This window comes from Eumetopias jubatus, unplaced genomic scaffold, assembly GCF_037043125.1.
Source record: "Eumetopias jubatus isolate StellerSeaLion01/CBP00866 unplaced genomic scaffold, mEumJub1_p1.0 scaffold_6, whole genome shotgun sequence".
NCBI classification, from domain to species: Eukaryota; Metazoa; Chordata; class Mammalia; order Carnivora; family Otariidae; genus Eumetopias; species Eumetopias jubatus.
In genome coordinates, this window is record NW_028274812.1 from 128,187,279 (window position 1) to 128,207,532 (window position 20,254).

The 20,254-nt window shown below is 44.0% G+C and overlaps 1 protein-coding gene across 2 annotated transcripts in view; it reads left to right on the plus strand.

Annotated features, from left to right (window-relative positions):
- The first annotated feature begins 5,490 nt into the window (after window positions 1–5,490).
- The window catches only part of LY86 (lymphocyte antigen 86), a 59,130-nt gene continuing 44,366 nt past the window's right edge, over window positions 5,491–20,254 (plus strand). The window contains exon 1 of one of the 2 annotated variants that reach the window (XM_028122851.2): window positions 5,491–5,748. In XM_028122851.2, the coding sequence (XP_027978652.1) occupies window positions 5,622–5,748 (127 nt within the window). In that variant the 5' untranslated portion in view covers window positions 5,491–5,621. The remainder of the gene's footprint in view (window positions 5,749–20,254) is intronic. The other variant, XM_028122850.2, reaches the window with a different exon arrangement.

Sequence of the window (20,254 nt, forward strand, 5' to 3'; positions counted from 1 at the left end):
ATAGAATGAGTCCAGAATGCTTTAACTAAAATCTTTGTGTACAGACGTATTTTAAAATTCAGAATTTCTTGATTTTAGAAAGGTAATAGGGTTTATATTTTGTAACAGTTTCAGTGGGGTCTGGTGCCCGCACCCATCACCCACTAATCAATCATATTAATGTTTCTGTAGTGAAACCCAGGTAGGATAAATTAAAACTTTAAATTAAGAACTGAGGAGACTATGAACTCTCGGTTAGATTAGATTTTTTTTAACAAAAGAGTTTTTAAACAAAGCTTTCCTTTTTCAAGACATTGAGATTTCCAAGTTGTGGATGGGAGATCATGGAGCTACAGCTATCCCATAAAGCTGTTATAAGGATTAAATAAATAAGAGTACCTGGTACATAGTAAGGGTCCATTGCATTTGGCTATTTTTATTTATTCCAGAGGAGAAAAAAATACAGGTTATCTTAAAGATTATTATTTATATGTTGAAGTTACTGCTGAGGAAGCTTACTATTTCAAGGAATAGAAAGCTCTCCATGATAATTTCTCCAGAAGAATTCTAGGTGGGTCCAGCAGCCAGTGCCAGGAGAGAGAAGTCAAGAAAATCTCCAAGGATCTGATGCAAACACAGGCACGTTATTTTATTCCAACTACCACTTGCCAGTCCAGAAAAGTGTGCTACCAAAGAATTTGGCTTAAATGTGATGGGTGCAAATCCCATAATGATCAGCAGACAGTTCTAGAACCACTCACAGTTGGAGGTACATATTGAAACCTGAGCCTAGGGCTCAAGCTATAGCAGCAAATCAGGACTCCTCTCCGTGTTACATAAAAGAACTCTCTCCATTCCTCACCACACTTCTGGTTTCCTCTCTAATGCTTTTCCTTTGGCTTATTAAAATCACTTCTATCTTAGTAGAATGAAATCTTGAGAACATTCTCAATTTGAGGACAGTGTTAGCTACAAGCTGCTCATTGAGCCCATGCTGTAGAGAATTTGGGGGCAATGCGCATCAGTCCTTTCAGACTAGACCTGCCCTCTGTGGATCTCGGACCAATTTCTTCTGCCTTAAGCAGATACTACTATTTGTTGCACTTTCATTATTGGAAATTGATCAGATTAACCTAAAGAGCCCACCTCTTCCTGGGCCTAGTGTACGTGTCCCTCAGACAAGCAAAAACCATTTTTGCTTGTGCTTTGTCACAGAACTTACAGACCCATTTAAGAGCCAAGTGCTTTGCATATTATGTCCTCAGAATAATTAAATGTTAATAATGATAATACATGGGGTAATAATAAGGAAACTGGTGGGGGCAGGGGCAGTATTTCAGAGAGAACTGATACAGTTTGTCTGTTGGAACAGTTATTGGAAAGCCCTGATAAGCTGCCTCATTTGTCTGGGGCAAACTAAAAATAAACAAACAAACAAACAAACAAACAAATAAATAAATCAAGACTTAGTATAGATATGTAACAGCTGAAAATATTTCCCAAAACTCAATCCAATTTTCTATGTGAAACCCAAGCAATTTTTCAAGAAGCAAAGTCTCCCTTTTTTAAAAAAAAAACTATTTTATTTATGTATTTGTCAGAGAGAAAGAAAGAGAGCATGAGTAGGAGAAGAGGCAGGCAGAGGGAGAAGCAGGCTCCTCGCTGAGCAAGGAGCCAATGCAGCGCTCCATCCCAGAACCCTGAGATCATGACCTGAGCTGAAGGCAGATGCTTAACCGACTGAGCCACCCAGGTGTCCCACAAAGTCTCTTTTATTAAGCAATAGTACTGTATTGTCTCCTTCCACTAGAAATCAAGCTCACTGATCATAGGGACTTTGTTTGCTACATTCCCAGTGCTTAGAACCATATCAGGCATACTGGAGTGCTTAATAAATATTTGCTGAATAAATGAGTGAATGCATCTAAAGGAAGTAGACAAATAGATGAATTTTCCCCAGTGTTCTGTAGAAAGCAGGGTGTTCTCTACTTCTTTATCATACATATAATGTATGATAATGAAAATCCAAGGGGTTTCACAAGGATCTCACACTTTCCCTGGGATGAGTCTTCCAGATGTCTGGGAGATTGTGGAAAGACTACCGAAAGCTCAGTTGGTTGGCACTAACTCTACAACTTCCATGTAGCCCACATAATGGTAGGCATGAAAACAGTGAAAGGATTAAGACCTCAGCAGGCAACCCAGCAGGCTGCTAAGTGGTATTCCACAGGGAGTGGGCTTCCTGACTTCTACAAACTAGGGGAGTCATTTTTAGTCTGCACTCAATGTGGAAGACAAAAACAAGAGATCAAACCTGACTCGTCCCACTGTAGTGTGGCAGAAACAGACACAGGCCACAGAGGAGAGGAGCAGAGTGGCAGTGCAATATGACAAGGAATTGTTGCCTAATAGAATGAGTATCTGCAGGTTACCCAAGGAGAGCAGCCACAGCTGAATACAAGAGTTGATGAAGACGAATTTGCCATTGGAGGCAGCACCACATCATCATGAGCACTCAAGGCTAAAGGACGGTTAGGGCTATCTGCCATCATCTGGCACGTGAAATGTAGACAAGATTGGCCTGTGGAAGTGCAGAACCCACCCCAAGATTGAATCACTTTCCCAAGGGAGTTGTATTCCCGAGTCCTCAGAGTCTCAACTTCTATTCTTCAAGTCCCTGCTTAAGCATCCAAGGGTTTTCTTCTTAAGAACACTTCCAGTGTTCTGTGTTCTCAGACAATAACATTCTACACTGCAAGAAAAGAAAGGCACCATCCCTAAGCAAACCTCTATGACAAAAAGCAGCTTGAAACACAGAGAAAGAGGATTATTAAAAAAAAAAAAAAGTCTAGCTTCTTTAGCTTCAATTGATGTGGTGTTAGAAGTCACTATGAGAGCCTGACAGTATCGTTGGTTACCATTTACACATATAAAACCATATTTTATGTAACTATCATAAATGGGTTCTCATTTTATTTTATAATTAGGAAACAGGACATTGTTAATGAACTCTTTTGTTGTCTTTATAAAGGTTCTAGTTAAAGAACTCCTCAAGACATTTTGGATTGCTTGAATTCGGCGAACCAACACTGAAGATTTCTGGCAAATCCTGATTCTCAGTAAGCAGAACTCTGGAGAGAAAGTGGCTTACTCTATGCTTCTATATGGGTGTACTATGTGTTATATACAAAATATTGTCTGCCATTTAGCAGAATAATAATTTGATAAGAACCAAGATAATTTAAAAACAACACAAAACTGTATACTCTGCAACAGACTAAATCTTATAATCTGGAGTAGCAGAGTTCTCAGACCCCCAGACCAGAAGCCCTGGCATCCCCTGGGAACCTGTTAGAAATGCAGGCTCCCAGAACCCACCCCAGACTTCCTGAATCTGCAACCTAGAAACTCTGGGTTTAGGGCCCAGCAATCTAGATGTTAATAAGCCCCCAGCTGATGCTGATGCCCTGAAGTCTGACCTTCATTGTCTCAACCCACCACGCCTCCAGAGCCTCACAGTAGTCCATTTTGAATATACCCAAATGTCACTGCAATTCCTGAATTATGCTTCTTTTCATCACTAGGTCCTTTGATTCACGACCTATAGCCTGGTCCTCAGACGACATGGTTTCCCTGTTGGCAGCCACTCACAGCTCTCTACCAGAATATCTGCTCGCTTCTCTGCCCTCCTGGGTCCTTCTACTAGTGTGTTCGTTGGTCATGCTGAGCTCTGCAGGCGTGCAGGGTTTAGTCTCAATTGCTCTGCTCATTCACTGTTCAGAGCTTTCTCGACATCTTCTAGAGTAGCCGAAGGTCCCTAGGGACAACCTCCATGTTCCTGTCCTAGAACTACCAGTGGGATTATTAAAACACAGTGCCAGATCAGGGAAATGCAGATCAAAACCACAACGAAACACCACCTCAGACCGGTTTCACTCATATGTGGAATCTAAGAAACAAAACAGATGAACAGAGGGGAAGGGAAGGAAAAATAAAATAAGATGAAAACAGAGAGGGAGACAAACCATAAAAGACTCTTAATCATAGGAAGCAAACTGAGGGCTGCTGGAGGGGAGGAGTCAGGGGGTGGGGTAACTGAGTGATGGGCATTAAGGAGGGCATGTGATGTAATGAGCACTGGGTGTTCTATGCAACTGATGAATCACTGACCTCTACCCCTGAAACTAATAGTACACTACATAATATCTAAATTAAATTTAAATAAAGAATTAAAAAAAAAAACAGTGCTGGGCCCCATCTCAGAGTTTCTGATTCAGTTGGTCTTGCATATAGCCGGAGAATTTGCATTTCTAACAATCTCCTAGTTGAAGTTGTTGCTGTTGTCTGGGGATCACGTTTTGGGAATCACTTGAAAGCCGACATCATTAACTTATTTGTAAGTGAGTACCTAAAAAAAGAAAAGAAAAGAAAAGAAAAATCAACCCAGACCTGCCCCTTCCCCAAATGACCGTTCTGTGATATTTCCTAAGAAATCCTAAGTATTCATCAATTAAGTCAGTGTATTTATTTTCACTGGTAATTAAATTCCACTTACTTCAAAAAAAAGTTCTGAGGTAACCAAAGTTACCTATCAGCAGAAACAGTCAATTTACCCAGTGAGCTCAGAGAAATGCTGTTCCTCCTCGGGGGAAATAGCGTACTCTGTTACTCCTCCAATCTGCTGGCCTTGGCCCTGACTCTGATTCTCTCAAACTAAGGTGGAGTGGGGTGGGGGTGGGGAGCCAGGGCTGAGAAATTTTGCTGTCGTGATCAGGACAGAGGTAGTGGAATAGGGGAACAGAACAGAATCTTAGCTTTGAAAAGAAAGTGGGATGTGATATTAATAATCCCACCAATGACCGAGACAACCCCCACCACACACACCATCTTAAAAGGGAGGCCCTCACTTCCCCATCCTTCCCCACCCCTTCCCCCAAGCCAAGCCAGAAATAGAACACCACTGGCCTCTCAGGGACATTTCCCTCTGCCTCATCTCCAGAGGCCACATCGGCTGCTCCCAGAACAAGCTCTGTTCTCACAGCTGCACAATTCACTGCTGAAACCCTAATCCTGAGAGTGAGGCTGGAGCCAGATGAGAGAAAATGCCAACAGGGCAAAAGCCTCTTTCCAGATCCCAAATGTGACTCTGCAGCCCTCAAAATGGCAACCGCTGCTTGCCGGCCCCAGCCAGGTCCCTGGTCCACAGCCCACATCGGGAGCCCACGGAGACATGGGTTGCTGCTGAGGAAAACCACATGGAGGCCTGTGCTTTTTGCTTTCCTGAGTTCGCTACTCCACGTGGAGGTGGAGGGATGGCTCTGTGAAGGCTATTTGGAGGGGGCCCATGGCATGAGGTCATGCATCACTTGCTGGCTCCTCCCTGTGAAAGCAGAGAGTCAATATCCAGCCTGCCCTAGACACAGGCCACCTCACCCTACTGATTCAAGTGTCAAAGGTCCTGGGGGAACAGTATTCAAATGCCCCTGCTAGCTGCCTTTTGCATCTCACAGTGGTTCCTCAGGAGCATAAAATAGAAGAAGTGAAACTGAACACTCACCCCTGTAGCAGGGGAGATGACAAGCGCCAAAGGCCCTTAGTTTGGGGCCCACCCTTTTCCTGTCAGTCACACACAAGGCCTGGCCATGAAGGGTTTCACGGCGGCCCTCCTCGTCTGGAGTCTCTTATCTCTGAGTCGCAGTAGCCACAAAGCCTGGCCCACACACACGGTCTGCCGGGATGGGAACCTGGAAGTGCTCTACCAGAGTTGCGGTAAGGTCTTTTAAAAACGTGGTCGTTTGTGTTTATGGGGAAATGAAGGCCCGCAGATGGGAGCTGTGGAAGCATTGGGCTGGGGTGGGGAAAGGGTGAGAGGACCAGGACCCAAATACTTTCTCCATTTGCAGTGGGTCTGCAAGGCCATTGAGAGCCCTTGGGAGAAGGAGAGGTGTGGGGTGGGGAGTCGGAAAGGGCCCGAAGAGGGCCACAAAGAGGGCAAGAAAAAGGCATTGAGTCTAAATAGAGCAATTCACTAAAACTGCAGAGCCAGAAAAAACCCAAAATGACTGAGGAGTCTACCAAATCATGAAACCTCATTAGCTCAAAATTAAGAAAAGATGCTTCCATTAGTCACCACCACCTCAAACTGTATACCTGGACTACCTTTCCAGGTTATTGAATTTGCAAATTGAGTGAAAAGATCACATATATCAAAAGAGAAGATTTCTGTCCTTCCTGTGACATTCCTAGGGTAGCATTGCTCATTCATTAATTCAGCACTTACCTTGTGGCTGTCAATGCCAGGGTTTTTTCTAGGGCCAGGCATAACCGAAGGGTATGAGCCATGGTTATTACCCCAATGGGGCCAACGTCTTTACCAACAAACCATATAAGCTAAGGAATTAGAATGCAGGGAACTGTTGCAGTAGGTGTCTGAACCAACCCTTTGGAGTATATGTTAGTCTACAAGGGCTGTTAGAGCAGAGTACCACAGACTGGGGTCTTAAACAACAGATACTTATTTTCTCACAGTTCTGGAGGCTTCAAGTCCAAGATCAAGGTGTTGGCAGGGTTGGTGTCTCCTGAGGTCCCGCTCCTTGACTTGTAGATGGCTGCCCTCTCCCTGTGTCCTCACTTGGTCTGTCCTCTGTGCCTGGCTGTGTCCTAATCTCCTCTTCTTATAAGAACACCAATCCTATTGGATTAGAGCCCATCCCTAGAACTTCACTTAACCTTAATCACCTCTTTAAAGACCCCATCTTCAAATAAAATCATATTCTAAGGTACTAAGGGTCAGGACTTCAACATATTAATTTGGTGGGGGAGGGAGGAGGCACACTTCAGTCCACAAAGGGGGCTTGAGAGGGGAAAAATGAGCTCAGCTTTAGGATCACATCTTGAATGAAGATTAGAGGACAGGCTCACGGAAAAGCATGCCAGTGTGAAATATGACACTTTGGAGGTAGACAGGAAGCAAAATGCAGTTTGGACTGAAGGAGCTGGAAAAGTGATACTCTGTCAGTATTTAAATTAGCCTCACAATAATCTGGGGAGCAGTGGAGATGTTGCACTTGAGCAGATAGCTGATCATGCAGCTGCCACCCAGGGAGTTGCCTTGGAGAGGCTGGTCTCCAGGGCCATTTGTCCAAATTGATTTTACTCTTTTAAAAACAAGGAACACTGAACACTGAAATGCACAAAAACTTTTTTTTTCTAATGTAAAAGAGAATGAATGGCTAGATGCTGTAGGTATTGGTCTCATTACTCTTGCTCTTCCCATGGGGATGGGATGCTTTCTGTTGGCATCTATGCATTGTAGGTGCAGGATGAGAAGCAAGAGTTGAGATGAATGGACTGCTCGGGATTTGTTTTTCCAATTCATCCTCCCATAAAAGGTTGCCATGGCTGGTCCCTCCCCCAGACCAGCCTGCAGCCTGCAGCCAAGCCTGGCACAGCCTTTCAAGTCACTGCCAAGAAAGGCAAGAGAAGCGGATGCATCAGGAGAAGAACAAAAGCATATCACCGGCCTCTGGGGATAACTCCTCCCTCCGGGTAGCTGCTCCGTGGAGTCAACAAATGTCAGCACAAGCCCTGCTCTGGCCCCTCAGAGAAAAGGGATGGAGGAGACACAGTTCTCATCAAAGAGTAGTGGGATCAGACAATTTAACAACAGGGTAAATGCTGTGTGTGAAGGGCCGGAATAGAGGCACATAGCATGCACCAGGGCTCATGGTGGTTGGAAAGGGTGACCTTAGGGGTCTAACCCTGCCAGGGGAAGGGTCATCAAGCTTGACCTTAACCTCAAAGAATGACAAAAAATAGTAATTATAATACCTTATGTCCGTGGAAGGTTTATATGTGCCAGGCAAAGTGCTTCCTATGCATTATTACTTTATGGATGTCTAAACGAGAGTTAGAGATGTCAGGTAACTCTTCCAAAGACACACAGGTAATAGTGGCAGAATTACATCCTGGGGGCACAGAGAAGGCATGAAGTAAATATCCGTGGAATTGAAATGACTTGATCCCAGGTCTGGCTGACTCTGGAGCCTGTGTTTTAATCTCCTGCTGTCTGGAGTTTTGTCAGAAGACCGGTGGATAGAGGTGAGGAATGGGAAAGATAACTTGGCACAGAGAATGGCATGTTGACAACAGGGAGCTGTGACCAGGCATAGAGTTCAGGGGGCTGCAGAAGGGCTGGAACACAGAGACTGATGAGACATGAGGTAGGAAATGTGACGAGAGCCCGGGTGTGATGGTGAATTTGATGTGTCACCTTATTTGGGCCACAGGATGTCCTCGTTAAATACTTTCTGTGTATGACTATGAGGGTGTTTCTAGACATTAGCATTGAAATCAGTGACCTGAGTAAAAGCAGATCACCCTCCCTCCCCAGTGTGGGTGGTCACCATCCAATCTGTTGAGGGCCTGAAGAGAACAAAAGGTGGAGGGAGGAAGGATTCACTCTCCCAGCCAGACTGTAAACTGGGACTTTGACCTGCTTACAGCACTCCTGGCTACCTGGCTCTCTCGGATCTTCAGACTACACCACCAGCCTTGCTGGGTCTCCAGTTTGCAAATGGCAGATCATGGGGCTTCTCAGCCTCCATAATCATGTAAGCCACTATCTTATGATAAATCTTCTTTTATTATATATATTCTTTCTAATATATATTTCCATTGGTTCTGTTTCTCTGGAGAACCCTGACTAATACAGTAAGAGACGAGGTTGGGCTGCATCCCTTTGGCAATGAGGAGATTGCATTTGGAAAGATTCCCTCAGGGAATGGGTAGAAGAATGAATATTAGATTGAAAGCTATTCGAGGCCACAGCCAGGGTTTATAGCCTGTAGAATCAATAATCCAGGGGGTGCCTGGGTGACTCAGTCAGTTAGGCCTCTGCCTTCAGCTCAGGTCATGATCCCAGGGTCCTGGGATCTAGCCCCATGTCCTGCTCTCTGCTCAGCAAGGAACCTGCTTTTCCCTCTCCCTCTGCCCCTCCCTGCTGCTTATGCTCACGTGCTCACTCTCTCTCTCTCTCTCTCTCTCTCTCTCTCTGTCAAATAAACAAATAAAATCTTTGAAAAATAATAATAGTAATCCAGGAAAGAAATATGACAGGTCAAACTAGTATCATATCAACAGCCTCAACATCAGAAGGAATCTTTGATATACTCTGGTGTCAACAGAAAAAAAAAGCAGTGTCTTAGAGCTTCTTTAAAGGTGGGTCCTGCCTCATCTCCTGAGAACCGCTGAGGCATCAGGAACTGAATGGTCGCATACCCCTCCCCAGATGGAGATAGTCCTCCCTATAGCTGCTGCATTCATAGCAGGGCAGCCCCCCCACCCCACCCCTGCTCCCAAGGCTTTCACATCTATAACATAGAACAAAGGCCATGTGTTGAGACCCTCTATCCAACCCTGGTGTTCAGATCTCCTTCACGCACGTCAGGGTCTTCTAGAATCCCAACATGCGCACAGATGTGGGGTCATCATCCGACAAAAATAAAATAAAGTAAAAACAAAGGATCTACTGTTTTCTGGGTTCATTTTTTCCTTCTTGTTTTGTTTTATAATTTTAGTGGCGGGGGGGCATCTCTTAGGTTAGACACTGTTCTAAATAACATAAAAATCCTTGGGGAGAAAGAAAGAAACTCACAAGCAGTTGCTGGTCTCTGAATACTGACCAGGAAGTGAGTACAATTTTCTGAAAAAGCAGAAATCCTGTTCTGTTCAACTGTTAGTGCTACAGTAAAGAGGGACAGAAGGGGGAACAAAGCAGCCTGGGGCCTTTCTTTTGCTAAGTCACAAGACAATTCCCAGGGCTAGCAAAAACCCAGGGACCCCACCCCGTTTACATGCCACAAATGTCCACCAATATATTTATTTATATGCTGCCTCTATCATACCAGCTCACAGGCTAGATTGAAAAATCCCACAGGATTGGGGGATGAAGGAGGCAGTGGGAAAGGAGCGGGAAGGGGGGTGGATAATAAATCCAGGAGAAATCAGGACACATATAACTGATAAGGCAGTGTAAGAAGTAAGATCTGGGAGTCTGAGGTCAGCCAACCTCATTCCAGACCTTGGGCAATATTCTCTCTCCTGTCTTTGATTGCAAAGTGGGCATATGAGTTTTCAATGGATGCACTAATGGTTACCGCTTGGTGGCTTAAAATGACACACGTGTATTCTTTTAGTGTTCCAGAGGTCAGAAATCCAAAGTCAACTTCACTTAGTGAAGGGCCACACTCCATTGGAAACTCTAGGGGAAAATCTCTTTCCTGGCCTTTTCCAGCTTCTACAACTGCATTCCTTGGCTCATGGCCCCTTCCTCCATCTTCAAAGCCAATAAGATAGCACATTGCTTCAACATCTTATACTGCTTTCTTCTATGCCAAATCTCCCTCTGCCTCCCTCTGACGGGGACACTGAGCTTGGGATAATCTCCCCATCTCAAGATCCTTAACTTAATCCCATCTGCAAATTTCCTTTTGCTATATAAGGTGACATTGGCAGGTTCTGGGGATTAGGACATTCAGGAGCCATTATTCAGCCCATTACAATAGGGATAATAATTTTACCTACCTCTCAGGGCTATGTGAGGATTAAGTGAAAAGAACTGTATGAAAAGTGCATAGTACATACTTAGCACATAAATCTTCGCTGTTGATGACTTGCAAAATATTTTCTAGTCAATAGAGGTATATTTGATTATGAGCTTCCTTGAAGCCAAATCACACAAGAAAATTACATTGCTTGCAAAATAAAATCCGTTTTTAAGACGTCTAGCTTTTCCTGATACTGGGATGATCTCTGAGAGGAATTTCTACCTGAAGCGATGTGACTCCCAACCACTGTTTTTCATGGAAACAAGGAGCAAGGATTCATCACCAAAATGCAACTCAGGATCAATTTTGCAAATGGCTGCGGTAGAGGCTTCCATGAATGGAGCACTTGCAGGTCTGGATTGCTCAAGGGAAAGTTAGACTGCCTATAGGACTAGCCACATGTGCTCCAGACAGCCATCCATAAATACTTTTGTTGCCATTGTTGTTTACTGTTTGGGGTTTTTTGATAAGGAGCTAGGTTGTATTTTTTGACAAGAACCCTGAGTGTGAACCTCAGTATTGTCATTTAACATACTTTGATACGCTTTCACATGCTTTGACATCAGCCAGGCAGAGAAGAGGGTCATAAAAAGTAAAGTACCTATGACACGTGCCTAAATGACTCCATGTCTCCCTTTTGATATCTCCGATACAGTCAACCTGGCCCTTCCCATGGCACCTGTGAGTAGTCTAGGACAGGTATTGGCAAATGACGCCCACAGGCCAAATCCCACATGCTGCCTGGTTTAATGGCCCGTGAGCTAAGAATGGTTTTTACACATTTAGATGGCTACAAGATTCAAAAGAAGAAGAATATTTGTGACATGTGAAAATTACATGAAATGCCAATTTCTGTGTCCATAAAGTTTTATTGGAACATGGCCACACTCATTTGTTTCTGTATTGTTTATGGCTTCTCCCATAAGTAGGGTGATGGTGACTACATGGCCACAGATCCTGAAATATTAACTATTTGGCTCCCTGGTCAAGGGTAGGAAAGAATCTCTCAAGCTCTTCACCAGATCAGAGCCGCCAGTTCTGTGTCTTCTGATGATTCTAACCATGGAGAGGCTGTGTGGCCAAGTAATCTTGACACCAAAACCATCATGAGTGCAGGAATTCGTAAGATACCTTTGAGGGTATCACCATTTCCATAATAATCTCCTGCTGCTGCGTAACATTATATAATTTATAACATCCCTCCATTTATAAGCTCTCGTTCAGTCCTTACAAACAGTCCTACGAGGTGTGTAGCATGTTTATCTCCATTTTCCAGATATGGAAACTGAAGTACATACATATTAACTATCTTATCAGGTAACATACCTGAGCCTTGGTACAACCCTAAGTGTCTGACTCCATTCCCAGTGACTTAAAGCTATATTACGGAATTCCAATATGGAGCAACCCATGCATCTGATCCCAGCATAGGGTAGGGATAGGGAGAAGAGACAGCTCAAAAACAAAGTCTTTGGATGAGGAAGTGAAAACCCTACACTAGCAGAAGAAGCAGGAAGAGGAGGAAGGGAGGAGGGAGTGAAGGAGGAAGAGAGAGATTTGGTTTCTGATTCAAGGATTGTCCCATCCTCCCCCACCCCAGCCTCCCCTCTCTGCGCGCATTCAGAGCTGGGCCAGTTTGGCTCTTCCCAAATATCCATCAGAGACCTGTAGCAGCCATAGAAGAGAAGGAGCACCCACATCTACATTTTTTAGCCCTGTGTACCAAGCTCACTTTTGTGGCAAGGTGTTTGGAAATGACATCTACCAATTTTTTTCCATTTTTAATTTATTTTTATTTTTTATTTTTAAATTAATTTATTTTTTAATTAATTTATTTTTTTATGTAGTGTTCCATGATTCATTGTTTGCGTATAACACCCAGTGCTCCAGGCAGTACGTGCCCTCTTTAACACCCAACACCAGGCTAACCCATCCCCCCACACCCTTCCCCTCTAGAACCCTCTCAGAGTCCACAGTCTCTCATCATCTACCAAATTTTTAGAAAAGGAAATGAAAGGTCATTCTCTTACCAGCGAGGACAGTTATTTTTCAGACGGAGCCCTCCTCTGAGTTTGGCTTACTTATTTTATAAGGAAACCCTATTTCCCCCACATCTGCCAGCAGCTTTTAGGTGGACAAATTGGTGAGTGGGGAGAGGAGGGGGAGCCCTATCTCCAGCAGGAAGTTGAGGGCTGTGGGTGGTTCCTAAGGGACCAGGGCCAGCCATCTGGGACGTTCCAGGGTCAGGGGACCATGGCATCTGGTCACCATGCTTCATACTTAATCAACACCTGCTCGTCTCTCCTTGAAGGCAGTCAGCCTTGTCCATATCTGCCTGAATAGGTTTTGCATGTGTGCTGAAGTTTTCAGCAGAGCAGGCACTTTATCTGACCTCCAAAAAAATCTTTCATTACAAAGTCAAAATCAAGTCACGTGCATCTGAGTAATCCATCAAGATAGTCAAACAGGACAATTAATCAGACCTTAAAAATGCAAAGCAATCCTGGCAACAACTCCTCCAAAATAAAGGGTAAACTGCAAATGACCTGGCTGCAGAGAAAAGCATGTTGATAAAGCGTTGGTAGAAAAGTTATTTTAAAACTGCCCTGGAAGGAAAGGGCAGCGGGGGTGGGGGGGACTGCTTTCCTCAAAGCCTAGTAATTCTGAAATAAATGGAGTATAAAACAACACAAAAGAAGCAACACTATCAAAAAAATAATAATAATGGAAAATATCACCTGCCACATAGTCATTTAACAGTACTTTAAAATATTGCACACAGAAAGCAATTTCTTCATTTATTTTCCTGGATTAATAGGGATCTAAATACTGTACAATTAGAGAAAAGTAGACAAATAGGCAGGGAGACAACGATGCCATTTCAAAGGGATAAACAGGCACTCAAGATGAAACAGTTAGCTGCTGGGAGCATAGCGAGGTCTTTTTGCTCAAACTTAAAGGCAGAAGGTTGATTTTAAAAATAATAGTTCAGGGCGCCTGGGTGGCTCAGTCGTTAAGCGGCTGCCTTCGGCTCAGGTCATGATCCCGGGGTCCTGGGATCGAGCCCCGCATCGGGCTCCCTGCTCCGCGGGAAGCCTGCTTCTCCCTCTCCCACTGCCCCTGCTTGTGCTCCTTCTCTGGCTGTGTCTCTCTCTATCAAATAAATAAAATAAAATCTTTAAAAAATAAATAAATAAATAAAAATAAAAATAATAGTTCAGTGGCTTGGTAGCAAGAGCTCACCTGTAATTATAATTCCTATTATTTTTAAAATCAATATATTTATTAAATATATAAAAATATGAGTGTCAACATTGAGACGCAGACTTTTAAAGATGGGAAAATTATTTTTAAAATATATATATTTATATGAGCATCTGTAAAATACATATGAGTGTCAACATTGAGATGCAGACTTTCAAAGATGGGAAGAGGAAAAAGTTGAAAGTGAACAGGAGCTGGAGGAGAACAAATCTTGTAGGTGAGTTCTTGCTACCACACCACAGAACTCCTCCCCACTTCTGTGAGGTCCTTTCAGCCACACCTCCAAGGCGGTGTGATTCCTCCCAAGCACTTTTTTTTCTTTTTGAATCGGCTGTCTCTCTCTTTTTTTTTATAATTTTTTATTGTTATATTAATCACCATACATTACATCATTAGTTCTTGATGTAGTGTTCCATGATTCATTGTTTGTACATAACACCCAGTGCTCCATGAAGAACGTGCCCTCTTTAATACCCATCACGAGGCTAACCCATCCCCTCACCCCCCTCCCCTCTAGAACCCTCAGTTTGTTTTTCAGAGTCCATCGTCTCTCATGGTTCGTCTCCCCCTCCGACTTACTCCCCTTCATTCTTCCCCTTCTGCTATCTTCTTCTTCTTTTTTTTTTCTTAACATATATTGCATTATTTGTTTCAGAAGTACAGATCTGTGATTCAACAGTCTTGCACAATTCACAGCACTCACCATAGCACATACCCTCCCCAATGTCTGTCACCCAGCCACCCCATCCCTCCCACCCCCCACCACTCCAGCAACCCTCAGTTTGTTTCCTGAGATTAAGAATTCCTCATATCAGTGAGGTCATATGATACATGTCTTTCTCTGATTGACTTATTTCACTCAGCTCCCAAGCCCTTTTTTAAAAGAGATGCGGAGTCCCTTAATGACTAGGGACCTAAAGAGAGGGGAAAAAAGCCAAGAGTAAGTCTAAAAGACTCTTGGGTGCAGTCAGGAAATGTCTTCCTGGGTGCTGTTCACTGCTCTTTCCATCCTCAAGCAAAATCATGAGAAGCGGCTTTGCTCGTGTTTTGGAGTAGAATCTTTGAAGAGGTAGAGATGGGGGAAGACTGTCTGTCCAGCTCTGCAGCTATTTCTGTGCAGACTACAACACAGACAATATACTCCCGAAGCCACCACAGTGTGAGGTCCGGGGCAAGGTTTCAGACTTGCGACTGCAGAAGGGGGAGTGCGGGGGACTAAAGCAGCTTGTTTTGTCCAGGTCAAGGAAGGTGAAGGTGAAAGAGCCCCTTTCCAGCCCCAAACTGTGCAGCTGGAGAACCTGGCAGAGCCCCCTGCAACGCTGGTAAGAGCAAGCTGGAAGGCACAACACAGGAGCAGTGCTGGTCACACATATTGGGGTTGGGCAGGAGACAAATGCTCCCCTCCAAAACCCCAAACCACACGGTTGGCATTTTAATGAAAAGAAAAGGGTGACCAGCGCTGGAACTGTGTGCCGTGTGAGTCGGTGTTCGGTCTGTTCTGGGATGCCTTGTAAAGTGATATCTCAGGCCCCTGATCCAGTAGCTCTGTTCTGGAACCCTACAGAAGCCAAGTGAGCATCGTAAGAGGTATTCTGGGGGCCACCAGAAACAACCCTTTAACCATCCCTGTGGGTGCAGCTGATGGATGATTCATGCACAGTGGGCAATGTGCAAGTCACATCCGCCAGCCTCCTTTGGGGATCCGAGAAGGCATCATTGTGTGTCCCTTCTTGAAATTCTGTACCACTTCCCTCCACGCCTCTCTGCCTTCAGGACAGAAGTGAGTGGTAACCAACCCAATGGCTAGCAGGAGAAAGAAAAGATCCTCAGCCCAGAAAATGCTGCTTCCAAGCACAATTTACAGTCGAAGAAGTGCAGTCAATGGGCTCCCTTATTTGAAGCCTGACATAGCCCCTTATGGCCAGGTGGGAACTGAGCCAGCCCCAGTGAGAAATCCAGAACAGAATGATCAGCCTTCCCTCTGTCTTCTGTTAGCCATTAGAATCATGTCCCATAGCTGGGATCTTTCCTATTCAAGGGTCCTCCATATATTTTAGTGCTCAGTTTAATCTTCCTGTACAATATTATAAAACCCCCTTAAACAATTAAATACTACTTATACAATTAAGTGAAAATTTTGTAAATTAAACAAATTAATTTTATTGCAGACACACATACATTGGTCACATGTTTATTAATAGAATTGTCTTGAGTATTTAACTTAAAACAGCAGATTTCCTTAAATGCTTTAAAATCTTTAAAAGCCGGCAAGCAGACACAAATTACCACAAGGTATTCCACTTACTACCATTTGTTGTTAAACTACAGTATCTTTCAAAATATCGGTAACATGGGTTTATATTTATGTCTTTAACATTATTACAGTGATATTTACTCTTACCTGTACTCTTACATCATCCTGGGGTTATAGTCATACTTAGTTCAGTATTTTTCTAGGTGTCTAGGATGCCCCAGACCAAAGATATCACCTCAGACTAGCCAAGGATACAGGTTCCAAGTTACCAGCCTATTGACTGTGGGATCGATGGCTGGTCAGCAAGCTCTCTTTACTGAAACTTGACCTAGTACAACTTGAAGACTTAAAGCCCCTTCCTTGCACAAAGTTCCCTGTATCCTGGTGCTTTTTCCAGAAAAGATGTGTGTTTCCCAGGGTCATTGGGATATTACTCACTCTCCTAGCATTATTATACATTAACCTGGTCTGTCAGCATTGCAGGAAGCTTACACCACCCAGAGTAATGTCAAATGTATAATTAGAGGGGTTGTTTAGAAGAAATGATAGACTTTGTACAGTTGAGACTCATCTGCACAACATTTGGCTGACTCAGCAGCTTTGAAGATAGCACTGAATTGTCCTTTTACTTGTATCTTCTCCATGACTGCTGGTGCTGATTTGATTGTTGTCCAGCTTTCTATCCGAATTTTATATGAGACCCCTCAAGCTCATCAGTCCTTCTGTTCCGTTTTTTTTTTTTTCTGGCTCAGTCAGAACTCTTGGTCCTTACTCTTACCTTACTTCCAAAGATAGAGAAAAGTGCATTGTTCTCTCTGATCTGTCCATAGGGGTGGAACCACTCTGAATCCCCAAAGAACTAAGAATGAGGCTACGTGCTCATCTAGTGCTTGGGATGTGACCCGACTTCCTTCCTGCCATTGTTAGCACTGCAGCTCCCAGACATGCTGGCTAAGTAATTCTCAAAGACGAGTCATAAGAGACAAGGTCTTCAAGAGCTCAAAACAACAAGCACTGTCTTTCTGTCTCTTCCCAGCAACTGTCTGGTATTGCTAATTGCGTCTCCCCAACCAGCAGAGAGCAAGTTCCCGGGGGTGTCCTCCCAACCTACCCCTTCTCAGGGATGAGCATGCACACCACACTAGCATTTCCTTGCTGTCTGTTTACAGGTCCGAGGCCAGGGGAGCTAATCATAGTTCACAGTGGCTGGACAGCTACAGATGGAGGAGAGGGACACACAGGGTGAGGTACTAGAGCAGCTTTACTGATCTCTGAGGCCAAGGATCGGTTTCTGACAGTCTGCCTTATGGCATCTATTGTGGTCATGGGTGTCACATGACCATCCAGTTCTCCACGAGCCTGGCATTTGCAGGCACATAGAGAGGGGTCGGCATTCTGCCTTTCCTTGTCTACAGGCTGAGGGTAGACTGGGGACCTCTTACAGATTTGGGAAGTGTCCTGGCCAGATAGACCCTCAGGGCTTCCATCCAACTGCCTCCTCGTTCAGAACAACTTGAGCCAGAGAGGCAGTGTGTCCTAACCGTAGCCACAAAGCTTCATGGCAGCTGAACACAACGGGATCTCCCAGGTCTGCTCTGCTTGCTCTCACAGCATAAAAGCCATGATGGGTGAACTCACACAATTTCAGGTCAAAGACCTCACGTACAGCAAGATCAGACCTCTCTCTCTTACCTCTATCTCCAAAGTCCTATGCAGCCCTTCTCTTAAGGCAATTTGTCCACATCCTTTCTTGCCCAGGATCCTATAAAACAAGAGCCTTTGTATATACAGAAGACCTATGGGGTCTTCTTATAATATTGAGAGGACCGGGGCGCCTGGGTGGCTCAGCTGGTTGAGCGTCTGCCTTTGGCTCAGGTCATGATCCCGGGGTCCTGGGATGGTGCCCCACATCGGGCTCCCTGCTCCGCGGGAAGCCTGCTTCTCCCTCTGCCACTCCCCCTGCTTGTGTTCCCTCTCTCGCTGTGTCTCTCTCTGTCAAATAAATAAATAAAATCTTTAAAAAAAATAATATTGAGAGGACCAATGGCTCCATAAATGAACTGATTGCAGATCTTTCTTAGAAATGACATGGTTTTTGAGAGACGATGGACTCTGGAAAACAAAACTGAGGGTTCTAGAGGGGAGGGGGGTGGGGGAATGGGCTAGCCTGGTGATGGGTATTAAAGAGGGCACGTTCTGCGTGGAGCACTGGGTGTTGTGCACAAACAATGAATCATGGAACACTACATCCAAAACTAATGATGGAATAATGTATGGTGATTAACATAACAATAAAAATTTAAAAAAATTTAGACAAAGTCCATCAAAAAAAAAACAAACTAATGATGTAATGTATGGTGATTAACATAACCTCATAATATAATTTAAAAAAAAGATATGGTTTTATAAAACAGTGAAAGCAAGAGCATGTTTAGAAGAGAGCTGCCTTGTTCTGTGGTCTGAACCTCATAAATTAGGAACCTCAACAGTTAGGAAACAAATAACCGGGACAGGGGACACCTGATTAACATATGATAGGTGACTTGGGCCCTTAAAGTCCTGAAGCTTGATGCCAGTGTCCTGCTTCTTCTGGTCTTTTCTCCATATATAGAAAAGCTTGCTAAGTGCAGCCAGCTTCAGCCATCAGGCAGATGCCTAAATGCCCAAATCCTTCGGTCCCTACTCCGTTGGAGTCAGCTGGCGTGGGTCTGAATCCAGGATAAAAGCTATTCCAAAAGGGAAGTAGTAGGAGCCTCAGTTCCCCCAGAGACTCTAATTTCTAGCCTGACTTACACTGAGCTGTTTGGGATCCAAGTGGTGTAGAGAGTGGGCAGGAAGATAATTTTTCCAGGGTGAACAATAGCTTTTCTGCCACACACTTGGCTTTGGTTTTAGCTAAATTAAAGAGCAGTTCTTATACGAGTGTGTTCATTTAAAAAAAAAAAAAAAAAAACCTGAAGAAAAATTGCTAATGGCTCTTGGTTTATTTGAACCAGTGGTCGAACAAAGCACAGGCTTGCTAGCAGGTATCAAGTGTCCTGATTTTTGAAAGCATAGCTGAATCTTGTAAGAAAATATAGGAAGTCTCCAGGAACCAAAACAAAGAGAAAGCCCAAATGTAGAGGAAAACTGGCACTGAAGCCTTGTCCGACCTCAGAAAACTTGTCTGTCTCCAGGAACCAGAACTCAGGCTTCAGTGGCTGTGTGGGAGTTTGGTAGCATAGTCCTGTGCTGTGCAAGACGGGAAATTGACCCCTCCATGAAGCTCGGTCCTTCAAAAACTTATATCCACAATTTTAAAAAGTGAATAAGAAAAAGATAATAATTCGGCAAAAGCAGAAGACAAGGAAACTTATCTAACTGACCTGATCTCTGGAGAAATAAGTTTTCCCTGAGAATTAGCAGCTGCAGATGAAAGAGCCCATAGGTCTGGGGCCCAAATTTCTATCATCTTCATGATCCAGGAAATCCCAAGCCTAGAAATTAAATTACAGACTTTTTTTGAACAAACAAAATCTGGAGTTTGCCTGCCAAAGATTCTCAGTAAAGGAACTTTCCAAGGGATACTTCAGAAGGAAATAAAATGATCTCTCAGAAGTGAGTTCGGACATACAAGTTTGAATGGCAAGCAAAGATTTAGGAAACTCAAATAAGCAATGAATGTAAGGATGATAATAATGTCCAATTTGAAAAGGGAATGTATTTGCTTTCCACTGCTGCATAACAAATTACTCCAGAACCTAGCAGCTTCAAACCACAGACTCTCTGCAGGAGTTCAGGTGTGGTTTAGTTGGGTGTCCCTGACATGGGGTCTCTTGAAATGCTGATCAAGGGGTTGGTCTGGGCTGCAACCATCTTGAGGCCTGATTGAGAGAAGATCTGCTCCCAAACTCCTATGAGTATGTGGCTAGAGTCAGGCCCCAGAAGGTCACTCCAAGCTCACTCACATGGCTGTCAGCAAGATTCAGGTCCTCGATGGCTGTTGGCCAGAAGCTTCGGTTCTTTGCCACGAAAGTCTCTCTACGGGGCCACTCCCAACATGGCACCATGCTCCCACAGAGCAAAGGCTCTAAGCGAGAGAGTATGAGAGGGCAAGAAAGGCAGATTTTTTTTTTTTTTTTTTTTTTTTTTTGGTAACCTAATTTCAGAA